Source organism: Engystomops pustulosus, chromosome 9 (genome assembly GCF_040894005.1).
Source record: "Engystomops pustulosus chromosome 9, aEngPut4.maternal, whole genome shotgun sequence".
NCBI lineage: Eukaryota > Metazoa > Chordata > Amphibia > Anura > Leptodactylidae > Engystomops > Engystomops pustulosus.
The window spans coordinates 3,443,518-3,460,530 of NC_092419.1; the positions used below are offsets into that span (position 1 = coordinate 3,443,518).

At 45.3% G+C, this 17,013-nt stretch overlaps 1 protein-coding gene across 11 annotated transcripts in view; it reads right to left on the minus strand.

Moving 5' to 3' along the window:
• Window positions 1-4,240: 4,240 nt before the first annotated feature.
• COL11A2 (collagen type XI alpha 2 chain) overlaps window positions 4,241-17,013 on the minus strand; it is a 126,423-nt gene continuing 113,650 nt past the window's right edge. For all 11 annotated transcript variants that reach the window (XM_072125755.1, XM_072125754.1, XM_072125752.1 and 8 more), the window contains 13 exons: window positions 16,546-16,599; window positions 16,344-16,451; window positions 15,930-15,983; window positions 15,801-15,854; window positions 14,198-14,305; window positions 13,947-14,000; window positions 13,541-13,576; window positions 13,394-13,447; window positions 13,052-13,301; window positions 12,543-12,655; window positions 12,395-12,463; window positions 11,982-12,215; window positions 4,241-5,151 (listed from right to left, as the gene is read on the minus strand). In XM_072125755.1, coding sequence (XP_071981856.1) covers window positions 5,005-5,151; window positions 11,982-12,215; window positions 12,395-12,463; window positions 12,543-12,655; window positions 13,052-13,301; window positions 13,394-13,447; window positions 13,541-13,576; window positions 13,947-14,000; window positions 14,198-14,305; window positions 15,801-15,854; window positions 15,930-15,983; window positions 16,344-16,451; window positions 16,546-16,599 — 1,335 coding nt within the window. In that variant the 3' untranslated portion in view covers window positions 4,241-5,004. The remainder of the gene's footprint in view (window positions 5,152-11,981; window positions 12,216-12,394; window positions 12,464-12,542; window positions 12,656-13,051; window positions 13,302-13,393; window positions 13,448-13,540; window positions 13,577-13,946; window positions 14,001-14,197; window positions 14,306-15,800; window positions 15,855-15,929; window positions 15,984-16,343; window positions 16,452-16,545; window positions 16,600-17,013) is intronic.

Below are 17,013 nucleotides of genomic sequence, written 5' to 3' on the forward strand. Positions count from 1 at the left end.
CTCAAGGATTTACAACAGAGGAAACATGGAACTAGTGGGGGGCTCAGTAATGGAATATTTCCCATCAAGAGTGTCTGAGGATAAGTGTCTGCTCTCATCGGGTCCCCAACCCATTGGCAGAATAGGCAACCAAAACTTACAGAGGGCACCATCTTTTTTTGGTGCACCTTTAACATGGGGCGTGAGGCACACTTCTGTCGGACTCTGCACGATAAATGTGGCGCATGGTCCGACTGTGCACCGGATGCCCCTTGCAGTGCAGAAATTTGTGGCACGTCGGGTATAGTGCAGCAGTGACACAAATGTGGTGCGGACACTTTATAAATACCTGTGGAAGCAGTTTGCACTGAGAAAAGTCCCACAGAAAACTGACGCCGGGCTGTAATAAATCTGCCCCATTGTCTATGAAACTGCAAAATAGTTCATGACACTTTCATTCCACTCCAGAAAATAAAGTGTCCATCTCGGCTTCCCGTAGGATTGAATTGAAGAGGATTCAAGGAGATTTTGATATCGGATCTTATGCTGGAATATCCATGTCCAAATCTGCCATCTCAAGGTTATTTTACTTGACCTATCAAAAGCAATTCTGCCATGTGAATGGGGCCCAGCAAAGTGTGTGTGTGGGGGATGTATTAACGCACTTGTGCCACAATTCTGGTGGTTTTGCGCCTAAAACACATTGGAGCACATTTACTAAGGGTCCGCACACCACATTTCCATCGGTTTTTCCGACTATTTCCGATTTGCATCACATTTAACAGGGGTTTTTGGCGCACGTGATCACATTTTTTCTTGCAACACAAATCGGGGGGCGTGGCCGTCGGGCAACCCGACTGATTCAGACAAACAGTGAAATTTAAATTTCAAATTGTGTTGCAAGACATGCACTCACATACCCCAGGAAGAAGATGGTGAACTCCGGCGGACCTGAGTCGGGGAAGCGACACATGCAGGAAATTGGACGCACAATTCTAGTAAATCGCAGGAGCTCCGAATCCTTGTCAGACAACGCACCTCGGGGATTGCGAAGGGACGGGTAAGTAAATGTGCCCTAGTGTGAAAAGCCTTACATCACATTTATCAAGCCTTTTTAGACCTGTTTTTAGCCATTTTCCGATTAGTCCGGCTGAGGGGGCGTGGCCTTCATAAAAGGAGCTTGATCTAAAGGGGGCGTGGCCTATTTGACAGTTCCGTGCGCTGAAAATTGTGACGCAGAGTTTAGACCACTTTAAAGTAGGTCTAAACTGGAAACGGACAGTCTTATCCTGCACCAGATTCATTAACACAGGGATAAATCTGGTGCAGAAAATGACTCGGGTTTTCCTCCACTAAACTGACAGAACCTGCAACACATTGATAAATCCCCCCCAGTGAGCGATCAGTGTTATCACATGCAAACCTATGGACAGAAATAAGCTACAGATCTTCTACTACTCAGCACATATAGCAGCTCCACATCTGCGTTCGTGATCCGTATGTATTTGGAACAATAGAATTAGATGCTACTTCATGTTCTAAGCAGATTTACTGCATATATGGAAATGCTGCATCGTGTGCCGTACGACATCTTAGGGTGCGGTCACACGTGGCGTTTTGAACCCATTTTGGGGCCGTTTTTAAGCAGTCCGTTAAAAAAAACGGAATGAAATGGAATAAATGCGGCACGTTTGACTGCGCCTTAAGGGGATATTCATTATTGAAATCCTGACTGAAGAAAAGCATGTTTTTCTTGTCTTGCTGAGCCTGTTGCGCCATATTTAATGAAGTGATGATGCGGCACAATGTTGGTGCTTTTTTGGCACTATTACGTGTTTTTTAGCACAATTTTTGCAGCAGACTTAGAGCTGCAAAAAACAGTATATGGAGTTGCATTGTACCTTCATGAATGGGGAATTAGGTTGCACCATTTTTGGCTGTGTGGCGATTCATTAACCCCTTGCGCCACAAACTATGCAAAATATAGCACGATTCATACTACAAAAGAAACAAACCCAGCGGCACAAATGATGAATGTCTGCCCTAGTGTCTAGTCTATAAAAACATTTCATATAACACATTAGATAAAACTTGTTATTATTTCAGAACCTTTATCTCTTGGCCAGAATGCAGTAACTCGGATCAGCTCCCACTGTTACACACATGATGGGTTCTGTAGGTTTGCACTTGAATTTGTGGTCAGAACTTGTATATTTTATAACTGTAGCTCCAGGTAGAATTATTTTTTTTGTCCCTGTGACAATTGGATTTTCAAAATGTTGTGCTGGGACCAAGGATTATGAATAAATCTTCATTACAGACGCCTTACAGCTCATCATTGCAGCCTGAGACTATAGTAACATCCAGAGAGGTCACCAGAGGTCACAGGGGGCAGAGAGGTCACCAAAGGTCACAGGGGGCAGAGAGGTCACAGGGGGCAGAGAGGTCACTGCCTGTATATGTCCTGTATATTGGATGCTGCTAGGAAATATAATGCTAATGTTCACTAAACATTTGACATTTGAGATTTCTACTAAGTCCAAATTAATCATTTTAAAAGTGTAATAATGAGACTATAGTTTGTTTCCTTGTGTAAATACATCTGAATGTCTGTCATCCATATGTGATCCTCTGACATGATGTATTCGAGGTCGGACTTTTATAGCGGTGGCCTCATATCTTGCCATTGCTTAAACGGGTTTTCCCACAATGGCAAGTTATGGCCTAACTTCCTGATCAGCGGGGGTGTAAGTGCTGAGACCCCCGCCGATCCTGATAACGAGGGGTCCGAACGACCCCTCGCCGCTCCTCAGACTAGTGGCGATTTCCGTTAGTTCCATAGAGATTAATGGAGCAGAACAGTCATGCGCGGCCGACGGCTCCACTAGTCTGAGGAGCGGCGAGGGGTCGGTTTCGCGATCTGTGGGGGTCTCAGCACTAAGACCCCACTGATCAGCAAGTTAGGCCCTATCCCGTGGATAGGGCCTAGCTTGCGTTCGTGGGAAAACCCTTTTAAAGGTACACTGTGATAGGACAACAGATTATTACTGATAACACTGGTCGGTAGCGTCAGGTTTTGCTTTATAATCCATTTCCTTTTGTTATAAAAGTCTAAAAATGTTAAATAACAAAACAAGATCCTTTGTACACGTCTCACTATTCCCCGCTTTTATTAGTCCTCAGTTGGTTGTTTTCACTTGACAGAGAAAACACCGATCAATGGCCGGAGCAACGTCTCATCTCAGCCCGTGATTGGGAACTGTGTGTTTGGAAGGATTAGAGTCCGAAGGCAATTAAATAGGCGGGAATGGTGAGGTGCGTTTAGACCATTTGGTTTTTTTTAATGCAAAGCATAGATATATATTCTGGGATTTTTTTAAATACTGACTTATAATATATAAACTCATAACCAAAGCAGATCACTATATATAATGTATATAACAGCCTTATAACAGCTGATTACTCTATACCATATTCCTTAAAGGGATTGTACCAACTAATTAAGTTCTCCTCTACCCACAGGATGGGAGATAAAAATCGGACTGGTGATGGTCCAACTGATGGGATCCCCATTGATCATGAGAAAAGGACCCCCCAATGATCCAGGGATCCATGTCTCATTCTCACTAATGGGCAGCAGGACAAGCATTGGTCTATATGGAAGTATTGGAAATTGCCGAGCACTTTGGTATCTCTGGCGCTCTCATTGACAAGTGTTAAGTTTGCCAATTTCTGACACTACCATACAATGAAATAGAGAGATTGCACACCCAACCTGCTGCGGCACCTCCTATGAGAGTCGTCAGACCCTCACCTATCACCTTGTAAGAACTGACTTATCTTGTACAAAATTAACAAAATTAACCAAAATTGTGTAAAAATGAGATGTTGAAAGAGCCTGTTAAACCTGCAGAATTGTTATTGTCTTTTTGGGCACCAACTCGAACTTCCAAACTTCCCTTTGAAAGCCCCATGTTGTCCCTTGTGTATAACTGTGATGGTTTTAGGTGCGCTGTCTTTCCAGAACCTGACGCAAGAAAAGAACCCGATCTGCCACTTTATTCCTCTGTGGATTTCACCTTTTGCACATATTTATTTAAATAAAAGAGGAAACTATAGACACAGAGCAGATTGGAGGAAGAGGAAGTGGATGTGACACAGGGGAGGGAGGCGCAGGAAGTAGATAGTGGCCGGCAGGAAGTCACGTGTGGACATGCGCAGGAAGAAGAACAAAAAAAAAACTAATAAAAATAAAAAGCAGCAAAATTATAGATTATATATTACAATACAAAAAATACTTACAAACATTACACAGTAATACTCTGAGCACCTGTGAGGGTTTTTTTTTTTTTGTAATCTTGTTGGACAAAACATAAAGCTTTACTCCGAGCACCATAGTAAAAACTGGTTCACAGATTTTTTTTTCGATTGTCTTGTGATCTGTTCAGGACATCTGTTTCTAGTAATATTTTCCCATGTTGTGTGCAAGGTAGAAGGGAAATTTATAACAAATTTTATTATTTTTTTTTTTAAATAATATTTAAAACTTTCATTTATCCACAGAAGAAAAAAAAAATAAGAGTCCTGTTTTTAAGGAATCTGCATGTGTTCATAAAACTGGAGACATAAACACTGAGGGCGAGGAAGCTCTTTACGGGGCGAGGAAGTGGCTCTTTGTCCACAATGTGAATTTTGTAGGATATGGGAAGTCCACACCCTTTATTTTCGGCAGGGGTCATCTTTACCTCTCGTTAAAAAAAGCCACAAATAATTCTAGCTAAAAGTCTATGATAAAAAAAAATCTTTCTTTGGTCATCAGAATATCCAGCCAGCTTTAGGTCTGTGTCACGGGTAGACCGGGGCCTTTGGTCTTGTGTCGCCCCTCGTTGGAAGGGCTTTCTGCTCCTCATCAGCTGAGCTTCTTGAATACTGGTGTATGGGAATGAAGGAAAAGGGGGTAGGGCATCTCCTTTTTTAAGAAGGGGGTGCAGTTGGGTGGGGGATTGTCTCTAATTCTGAATTGCCTCAGCCCATAAAACATACAGGTCCCACTTCAAATCCAAATTTCTGGTTGGGTTCTCCAAAGTCCATAAACATAGCGTCCGTCAAAGGAAGCTGCTCTACGCGTGGAGTGTGGATCTCTAGCACAGTCTTGTCGGTGCCCTTCTTCATCTGTAGGTGGAAAGATACAACAGAATTGGTTATAAAATTGTTATTTTCAATCATCTCTTTACCCAACATTATGTGATCAACCAACCACAGCCCTTGTCAATCATCTCTTCACCCAATGTAATGACAACCACAGCCCTTGTCCATCATCTCTTCACCCAACGTAATGACAACCACAGCCCTTGTCAATCATCTCTTCACCCAACATAATGACAACCACAGCCCTTGTCAATCATCTCTTCACCCAACGTAATGTCATCAACCAACCACAGCCCTTGTCAATCATCTCTTCACCCAATGTAATGACAACCACAGTCCTTGTCAATCATCTCTTCACCCAATGTAATGACAACCACAGCCCTTGTCAATCATCTCTTTACCCAATGTAATGACAACCACAGCCCTTGTCAATCATCTCTTCACCCAACGTAATGACAACCACAGCCCTTGTCAATCATCTCTTCACCCAATGTAATGACAACCACAGCCCTTGTCAATCATCTCTTTACCCAATGTAATGACAACCACAGCCCTTGTCAATCATCTCTTCACCCAATGTAATGACAACCACAGCCCTTGTCAATCATCTCTTCACCCAATGTAATGACAACCACAGTCCTTGTCAATCATCTCTTCACCCAATGTAATGACAACCACAGCCCTTGTCAATCATCTCTTTACCCAATGTAATGACAACCAACCACAGCCCTTGTCCATCATCTCTTCACCCAACGTAATGACAACCACAGCCCATGTCAATCATCTCTTCACCCAACATAATGACAACCAACCACAGCCCTTGTCAATCATCTCTTCACCCAATGTAATGACAACCACAGCCCTTGTCAATCATCTCTTCACCCAACGTAATGTCATCAACCAACCACAGCCCTTGTCAATCATCTCTTTACCCAATGTAATGACAACCACAGCCCTTGTCAAACATCTCTTCACCCAATGTAATGACAACCACAGCCCTTGTCAATCATCTCTTCACCCAACGTAATGACAACCACAGTCCTTGTCAAACATCTCTTCACCCAATGTAATGACAACCACAGCCCTTGTCAATCATCTATTTACCCAATGTAATGACAACCACAGCCCTTGTCAATCATCTCTTCACCCAACGTAATGACAACCACAGCCCTTGTCAATCATCTCTTCACCCAATGTAATGACAACCACAGCCCTTGTCAATCATCTCTTTACCCAATGTAATGACAACCACAGCCCTTGTCAATCAGCTCTTTACCCAATGTAATGACAACCACAGCCCTTGTCAATCATCTCTTTACCCAATGTAATGACAACCACAGCCCTTGTCAATCAGCTCTTTACCCAATGTAATGACAACCACAGCCCTTGTCAATCATCTCTTCACCCAATGTAATGACAACCACAGTCCTTGTCAATCATCTCTTCACCCAATGTAATGACAACCACAGCCCTTGTCAATCATCTCTTTACCCAAAGTAATGACAACCACAGCCCTTGTCAATCATCTCTTCACCCAATGAAATGACAACCACAGCCCTTGTCAATCATCTCTTCACCCAAAGAAATGACAACCACAGCCCTTGTCAATCATCTCTTTACCCAATGTAATGACAACCACAGCCCTTGTCAATCATCTCTTTACCCAATGTAATGACAACCACAGCCCTTGTCAATCATCTCTTCACCCAATGAAATGACAACCACAGCCCTTGTCAATCATCTCTTCACCCAATGTTATGACAACCACAGCCCTTGTCAATCATCTCTTCACCCAATGTAATGTGATCAACCAACCACAGCCCTTGTCAATCATCTCTTCACCCAAAGTAATGACAACCACAGCCCTTGTCAATCATCTCTTCACCCAAAGTAATGACAACCACAGCCCTTGTCAATCATCTCTTCACCCAACGTAATGACAACCAACCACAACCCTTGTCAATCATCTCTTCACCCAATGTAATGACAACCACAGCCCTTGTCAATCATCTCTTCACCCAATGTAATGACAACCACAGCCCTTGTCAATCATCTCTTCACCCAATGTAATGACAACCACAGCCCTTGTCAATCATCTCTTCACCCAATGTAATGTGATCAACCAACCACAGCCCTTGTCAATCATCTCTCCACCCAAAGTAATGACAACCACAGTCCTTGTCAATCATCTCTTCACCCACCGTAATGACAACCACAGCCCTTGTCAATCATCTCTTCACCCAACATAATGACAACCAACCACAGCCCTTGTCAATCATCTCTTCACCCAACGTAATGACAACCACAGCCCTTGTCAATCATCTCTTCACCCAACGTAATGACAACCACAGCCCTTGTCAATCATCTCTTCATCCAACGTAATGACAACCACAGCCCTTGTCAATCATCTCTTCACCCAACGTAATGACAACCACAGCCCTTGTCAATCATCTCTTCACCCAAAGTAATGACAACCACAGCCCTTGTCAATCATCTCTTCACCCAATGTAATGACAACCACAGCCCTTGTCAATCATGTCTTCACCCAATGTAATGACAACCACAGCCCTTGTCTATCATCTCTTCACCCAACGTAATGACAACCACAGCCCTTGTCCATCATCTCTTCACCCAACGTAATGACAACCACAGCCCTTGTCCATCATCTCTTCACCCAATGTAATGACAACCACAGCCCTTGTCAATCATCTCTTCACCCAACGTAATGACATCCACAGCCCTTGTCAATCATCTCTTTAACCAACGTAATGACAACCACAGCCCTTGTCAATCATCTCTTCACCCAATGTAATGACAACCACAGCCCTTGTCAATCATCTCTTCACCCAACGTAATGACAACCAACCACAGCCCTTGTCAATCATCTCTTCACCCAATGTAATGACAACTACAGCCCTTGTCAATCATCTCTTCACCCAATGTAATGACAACCACAGCCCTTGTCAATCATCTCTTTAACCAACGTAATGACAACCACAGCCCTTGTCAATCATCTCTTCACCCAATGTAATGTGATCAACCAACCACAGCCCTTGTCAATCATCTCTTCACCCAAAGTAATGACAACCACAGCCCTTGTCAATCATCTCTTCACCCAACGTAATGACAACCAACCACAGCCCTTTTCAATCATCTCTTCACCCAATGTAATGACAACCACAGCCCTTGTCAATCATCTCTTCACACAATGTAATGACAACCACAGCCCTTGTCCATCATCTCTTTAACCAACGTAATGACAACCACAGCCCTTGTCAATCATCTCTTCACCCAATGTAATGTGATCAACCAACCACAGCCCTTGTCAATCATCTCTCCACCCAAAGTAATGACAACCACAGCCCGTGTCAATCATCTCTTCACCCAACGTAATGACAACCACAGCCCTTGTCAAACACCTCTTCACCCAACGTAATGACAACCACAGCCCTTGTCAATCATCTCTTCACCCAATGTAATGACAACCACAGCCCTTGTCAATCATCTCTTTACCCAATGTAATGACAACCACAGCCCTTGTCAATCATCTCTTCACCCAACGTAATGACAACCACAGCCCTTGTCAATCATCTCTTCACCCAATGAAATGACAACCACAGCCCTTGTCAATCATCTCTTCACCCAATGTAATGACAACCACAGCCCTTGTCCATCATCTCTTCACCCAATGTAATGTGATCAACCAACCACAGCCCTTGTCAATCATCTCTTCACCCAAAGTAATGACAACCACAGCCCTTGTCAATCATCTCTTCACCCAACGTAATGACAACCAACCACAGCCCTTGTCAATCATCTCTTCACCCAATGTAATGACAACCACAGCCCTTGTCAATCATCTCTTCACCCAATGTAATGACAACCACAGCCCTTGTCAATCATCTCTTTAACCAACGTAATGAGAACCACAGCCCTTGTCAATCATCTCTTCACCCAATGTAATGTGATCAACCAACCACAGCCCTTGTCAATCATCTCTCCACCCAAAGTAATGACAACCACAGTCCTTGTCAATCATCTCTTCACCCACCGTAATGACAACCACAGCCCTTGTCAATCATCTCTTCACCCAACATAATGACAACCAACCACAGCCCTTGTCAATCATCTCTTCACCCAACGTAATAACAACCACAGCCCTTGTCAATCATCTCTTCACCCAATGTAATGACAACCACAGCCCTTGTCAATCATCTCTTCACCCAATGTAATGACAACCACAGCCCTTGTCAATCATCTCTTCACCCAATGTAATGACAACCACAGCCCTTGTCCATCATCTCTTCACCCAACGTAATGACAACCACAGCCCTTGTCCATCATCTCTTCACCCAATGTAATGACAACCACAGCCCTTGTCAATCATCTCTTCACCCAACGTAATGACAACCACAGCCCTTGTCAATCATCTCTTTAACCAACGTAATGACAACCACAGCCCTTGTCAATCATCTCTTCACCCAATGTAATGACAACCACAGCCCTTGTCAATCATCTCTTCACCCAACGTAATGACAACCAACCACAGCCCTTGTCAATCATCTCTTCACCCAACGTAATGACAACCACAGCCCTTGTCAATCATCTCTTCACCCAATGTAATGACAACCACAGTCCTTGTCAATCATCTCTTCACCCAATGTAATGACAACCACAGTCCTTGTCAATCATCTCTTCACCCAATGTAATGACAACCACAGCCCTTGTCAATCATCTCTTCACCCAATGTAATGTGATCAACCAACCACAGCCCTTGTCAATCATCTCTCCACCCAAAGTAATGACAACCACAGCCCGTGTCAATCATCTCTTCACCCAACGTAATGACAACCACAGCCCTTGTCAAACACCTCTTCACCCAACGTAATGACAACCACAGCCCTTGTCAATCATCTCTTCACCCAATGTAATGACAACCACAGCCCTTGTCAATCATCTCTTTACCCAATGTAATGACAACCACAGCCCTTGTCAATCATCTCTTCACCCAACGTAATGACAACCACAGCCCTTGTCAATCATCTCTTCACCCAATGAAATGACAACCACAGCCCTTGTCAATCATCTCTTCACCCAATGTAATGACAACCACAGCCCTTGTCCATCATCTCTTCACCCAATGTAATGTGATCAACCAACCACAGCCCTTGTCAATCATCTCTTCACCCAAAGTAATGACAACCACAGCCCTTGTCAATCATCTCTTCACCCAACGTAATGACAACCAACCACAGCCCTTGTCAATCATCTCTTCACCCAATGTAATGACAACCACAGCCCTTGTCAATCATCTCTTCACCCAATGTAATGACAACCACAGCCCTTGTCAATCATCTCTTTAACCAACGTAATGACAACCACAGCCCTTGTCAATCATCTCTTCACCCAATGTAATGTGATCAACCAACCACAGCCCTTGTCAATCATCTCTCCACCCAAAGTAATGACAACCACAGTCCTTGTCAATCATCTCTTCACCCACCGTAATGACAACCACAGCCCTTGTCAATCATCTCTTCACCCAACATAATGACAACCAACCACAGCCCTTGTCAATCATCTCTTCACCCAACGTAATAACAACCACAGCCCTTGTCAATCATCTCTTCACCCAATGTAATGACAACCACAGCCCTTGTCAATCATCTCTTCACCCAATGTAATGACAACCACAGCCCTTGTCAATCATCTCTTCACCCAATGTAATGACAACCACAGCCCTTGTCCATCATCTCTTCACCCAACGTAATGACAACCACAGCCCTTGTCCATCATCTCTTCACCCAATGTAATGACAACCACAGCCCTTGTCCATCATCTCTTCACCCAATGTAATGACAACCACAGCCCTTGTCAATCATCTCTTCACCCAATGTAATGACAACCACAGCCCTTGTCCATCATCTCTTCACCCAATGTAATGACAACCACAGCCCTTGTCAATCATCTCTTCACCCAATGTAATGACAACCACAGCCCTTGTCAATCATCTCTTCACCCAATGTAATGACAACCACAGCCCTTGTCAATCATCTCTTCACCCAACATAATGACAACCACAGCCCTTGTCAATCATCTCTTTAACCAACGTAATGACAACCACAGCCCTTGTCAATCATCTCTTCACCCAATGTAATGACAACCACAGCCCTTGTCAATCATCTCTTCACCCAACGTAATGACAACCAACCACAGCCCTTGTCAATCATCTCTTCACCCAACGTAATGACAACCACAGCCCTTGTCAATCATCTCTTCACCCAATGTAATGACAACCACAGTCCTTGTCAATCATCTCTTCACCCAATGTAATGACAACCACAGTCCTTGTCAATCATCTCTTCACCCAATGTAATGACAACTACAGCCCTTGTCAATCATCTCTTCACCCAATGTAATGACAACCACAGTCCTTGTCAATCATCTCTTCACCCAACGTAATGACAACCACAGCCCTTGTCAATCATCTCTTCACCCAATGTAATGACAACCACAGCCCTTGTCAATCATCTCTTCACCCAATGTAATGACAACCACAGCCCTTGTCAATCATCTCTTCACCCAACGTAATGACAACCACAGCCCTTGTCAATCATCTCTTCACCCACCGTAATGACAACCACAGCCCTTGTCAATCATCTCTTTAACCAACGTAATGACAACCACAGCCCTTGTCAATCATCTCTTCACCCAATGTAATGTGATCAACCAACCACAGCCCTTGTCAATCATCTCTTCACCCAACGTAATGACAACCACAGCACTTGTCACTGTTACGGTCCTCATAGCTACTGGGTATTGTGTCTAAGACAATGAAGATGACTTCCACTCACCGAGCAGCCATCTCTTAGAGCCTTAATGTAAGGGCTGGTGTGGAAGGAAAGGTCCTCATCATTGGCGGCCATGAAGTGCAGTGCTTTCTGGTAGCTATCGGTGGAGGCCATGTGCCAGGCCGCAGAGCGGTGGCAGTTATACGTGAAGTTCTGACGGGCAGTGATACTCAGCAGACGCAGGAAGGTCAACTGGACCACACCGATCGGGTTCTTGTCAGAGTCGACATAAGAGAACTGTAGGGATTTAACAACATAATATCATTAATGCACCAAATCAAGGTGGGTTTTAATTGAAATTGGATAGAAAAAATGTCCTTGACTATTAATGCAAACATTAGCGATCTATAACCCAATGCTTATGGGGTGACAGCCATCTTTACTATTTCCCATTCACATCCGGTGCATGTACTTACCTTACGGCCGCTCCTGAACTTGCTGTACCAGGTCTCTCTCTTCTCAGTGTTCCAGGTAGACATCTTAACCTAAATGTGAGAAAAACGCATGAGCAATCCTGTCCTATATGTCATGTAATCTGTATATCCTTGGGCTCCCATGCTTTACCTTCTCAATGTCCTTGCTGGGGTAGATGCAGGACTCTCCGCCTGCTGTGAAGTTACAGAAGACCTTGAAAGAGTCCCGGGTGCAGCCCTGGTTGGGATCGATCCAATATTCACCTGAAAGGAAGAAGATTTTCTGTTATAAATTACCAGTGGCCAGGTGTAACAGAGGTAAGTGTCTATTATGTGAGGTTCTGACTGATGGGACCGCCACCTATCATAGGAACCCCCCGAGGTCACATAAACATGATTCTACTTCATTTATGTTGATGGGACTGGACAAAGAAGACCAGTACAGGGTTTGGTGATTCTAGTAGTTCCAGGGAGTTGATACAATTGATCCCCATTTTCATGATCAATGGGGATCCCAGTGGGCAGAACCCAACTAGTCAAATACTTATCATGTATCCTGCTGAAATCTTGGTTATTACTAGTTTCCTAATATGCCCTTATGTTGGTAGATATTACACTGCTGATATTACACTCTGATAGGACCACCTGATCGACATTTACCATCAGGGAGCTCTGGGTGGCAGAGTCGCAGGTCCAGGCATGTGCGCGCCGGGTGCTCCTTTGTGCCTAAGGGTGTCTTCATCAGCTCAATATCCTTCTTGATAGCATTGAGAGATCCGTAGATTTCCTCCATGCCATCTGCATAGTCCCCAGTGGGTTCGTCTGCCATGATCTGACTGGCATCGATGGAGCGCTTATTTTTCTTGGGCATCTGGAAAGGCAGTGGCTGGATGACTTCTCCTGGAGGTCCCTGTACAAGACGTGGACAACACGGAATTAGATATACGCAATCTAGTATAAGACTTAGAAAGATCAGCATATGTTCATGAGGCAGCCACTTACCGGGGGTCCAGGTGGACCTTGCACGCCCTTCTGTCCCTTAGGTCCTGCTTGTCCCTGTTTATTAAAGAGATTAGTAACAAAACATGAGTGGACAGAATAGTAATAATAATATCATGTAGAAACCATGAACCGCTGGAGGATACGCACCGAGGCACCCTTAGCTCCTTTAGGACCTGGAGGACCCTAAAAAACAAGGACAAGAAATGTCATAAATATCATGTACCTTAAATATGTTCCCTACATAGTGATGACATCAGAGTTGTCTAGCTGAGCAGCGGCCAGGAAATCTGCTCCAAAAAGTGCAGAAAATGAATTCCAATGAGATGCAGATAGAGTGGAGAAAAGTGTCTTCCCCTTTATATTCCTGTGGTCTCAGCAGGATTCCACATCAGAAACCACGACTAGTGGCCACACGTCAACCAATTACCAGACCCAACAGCAGATGCAACCCATGGACGAACCCTCAGGCTCAGAACTGGATGATGGACTCCACAAAGAATATGTGTCACGAAATATATCAAAAACATAAAAGGAAACAAGGTAATATACTTACAGGCTGCCCGGCAGATCCTGATGGACCAATGGGACCTGTGACACCAGGAATACCCTACACCCGGGAGAATAGCAGAGATAAGGGACATGAGATAAGGGACATGAGATAAGGGACATGAGATAAGGGACATGAGATAAGGGACATGAGATAAGGGACATGAGATACGGGACATGAGATACGGGACATGGGATAAGGGACAGGAGATAAGGGACATCTAAAAAACACTAATAAATAATAATTACTATACTCACCGTTTCTCCTTTCTGTCCACTTGTGCCATGTGGACCCGGAAGACCCCTGTCACCTTTCTCTCCCTGCTCTCCTGTTGGTCCAATGAGTCCGATAAGACCAGGATGACCCTAAAAATGAATTATTAAAGAAATTACTTCATTGTTCCCAATTTAATCCTGGTGCAAAGGCGTCATATAACATTGGACTATCCTGTGCTACATATCTATTATACTCTCTCTGCCCGCATCCTCTCCCTCTGCCCGCATCCTCTCCCTCTGCCTGCATCCTCTCCCTCTGCCCGCATCTCCTCTCTCTCTGCCCGCATCCTCCCTCTCTGCCCGCATCCTCTCTCTCTGCCCGCATCCTCTCCCTCTGCCCGCATCCTCTCCCTCTGCCCGCATCTCCTCTCTCTCTGCCCGCATCCTCCCTCTCTGCCCGCATCCTCTCCCTCTGCCCGCATCCTCTCCCTCTGCCCGCATCCTCTCCCTCTGCCTGCATCCTCCCTCTCTGCCCGCATCCTCTCTCTCTGCCCGCATCCTCTCCCTCTGCCCGCATCCTCTCCCTCTGCCCGCATCCTCTCCCTCTGCCCGCATCCTCTCCCTCTGCCCGCATCCTCTCTCTCTCTGCCCGCATCTCCTCTCTCTCTGCCCGCATCTCCTCTCTCTCTGCCCACATCTCCTCTCTCTCTGCTGCATCCCCTCTCTCTGCTGCATCCCCTCTCTCTGCTGCATCCTCTCTCTCTGCTGCATCCCCTCTCTCTGCTGCATCCTCTCTCTCTGCTGCATCCTCTCTCTGCCCGCATCCTCTCTCTCTCTGCCCGCATCCTCTCTCTGCCCGCATCCTCCCTCTCTCTGTCCGCATCCTCTCTCTCTCTGCCCGCATCCTCTCTCTGCTGCATCCTCTCTCTCTGCTTGCATCCCCTCTCTCTGTCCGCATCCTCTCTCTCTGCTGCATCCCCTCTCTCTCTGCCCGCATCCTCTCTCTCTGCCCGCATCCCCTCTCTCTGTCCGCATCCCCTCTCTCTGCTCGCATCCCCTCTCTCTGCGTGCATCTCCTCTCTCTCTGTCCGCATCCCCTCTCTCTGTCCGCATCCCCTCTCTCTGCTGCATCCCCTCTCTCTGCTGCATCCCCTCTCTCTGTCCGCATCCCCTCTCTCTGTCCGCAATGCTTCCTGGACTTTGGTGCTGTACACCAGTGCTTGGCTGTAGGATACGCTGACCCATGGGCTGCATCTATGGGCTATGTAAGGCGGCTCATCCAACAAGGAGATACCCGAGCAGAGGCTACTAGATGGATCCAGTTGGGCTTTTGCTACACTCTGTCATGGTGTCTGTATACTTTGACCTCAACTTATCTTTTTCTGGTATATAAACCTGTTCTTTTTGATGTCTCTTGATCCAGTTGTCAGTGTAAAGTGATTACTCCGAGAAGTAACTACACAGCAGTTTCCCTGCAGCAAAGTCTGCAAAGATTTGGGTTTCACAGGGGGTCTACAGCACTGTGTTACAGAGGGGCTGCGTGTGCCGCCATGTTTGCTGTGGATATTAGCATTACTAGGATGTTCATTATCAGATAACGTATCTCCATATTTTATGTCACATACAAATTATTCAGGTTTCTCACCTTCTCTCCTTTAGCACCAGAATCTCCCTTGAGTCCGGGCAATCCTGGAGGACCCTAAATGATAAAAAAGCTCAATATATTGTACTCCAGAAGAGGTTTATATCATTAACCTGCTGCAGTTTCACTTACCACCGGTCCAGGGGGTCCAGCTTGACCTGTTGCTCCTGGACGACCTTGTTCACCCTAAAAAAGAAAATTCCCATCCATCACCATCTGACATTCTGCCCCTTGGGAAGGTGCCTGAGCCATAGACTTCCTAGTCTTTCATATCTAGGTGTTCAGTCTCCTGACTTCTGTCTATTCCATTGCTTTGCCATAACCTTTACTTGTCTCTTTACCTGTCCAGGTCATTCAATAAACGACTCCTACATTAGATCCCGGCAGTGAAGACCAGAACTCTATATTGGAGGTTAAAAATGTGAGAACCAGGGATGTTGGGAGTCTACTGGGGAGCCGGTAGCTAAATAATATGTCTGGGAGCCCTAATATATCTCCTGATTTGGCTACTAAGTGCCAGTCTCCTGCCGCTTGGGGATCACTCACCACAGCTCCAGGGATGCCTCTAAGTCCATCTGGTCCCTGCTTCCCTGCAGCTCCCTGGGGTCCAACAGCTCCAGTCTTTCCAGGAGCACCCACAGCGCCCGGTTCTCCCTGATCACAAAAAGAAATGTGTTATAAGAGACACGACTATGGCAAAGATCCGACCCTTATCCATACACAACACAGTACGATCCAGAGCACTTACCTTAGCTCCTTTCTCTCCCTGACGACCTTCAGGACCGGATGGACCAGCAGGACCCTGATAGAGAGAGGGAACAGGGCAGATAAATACTCACCCTATAGCTGTATACTACTGAGATACAAGCACCATGAACTGCAGGATCTATACATGGGACAGACCCTGAATATATCACATCCTGTGGGTTAAGAGTTCGGGTTTGTGGTATCATAGTACATAATGGAGATGAGATTGCACCAGGAGCACACGGGGGGGGGGGGGGGTATTGGAAGTGGAGGCGATTTTGTTTCATTTACAAAAATTGGGTTTTGGTGTAAAAATGTGATGAAGACAATGAGGCAGAAATGTGGAAAGATGAGAGCTCCTTATTCTCACCACTCATCTACCCGGCACTGGTGGTAAAATGTGTGATGCAGATTGTAAAAGGTGGAAATCATGGAGCATCCCCTAAAGTACAATCAGGAAATAACCTAA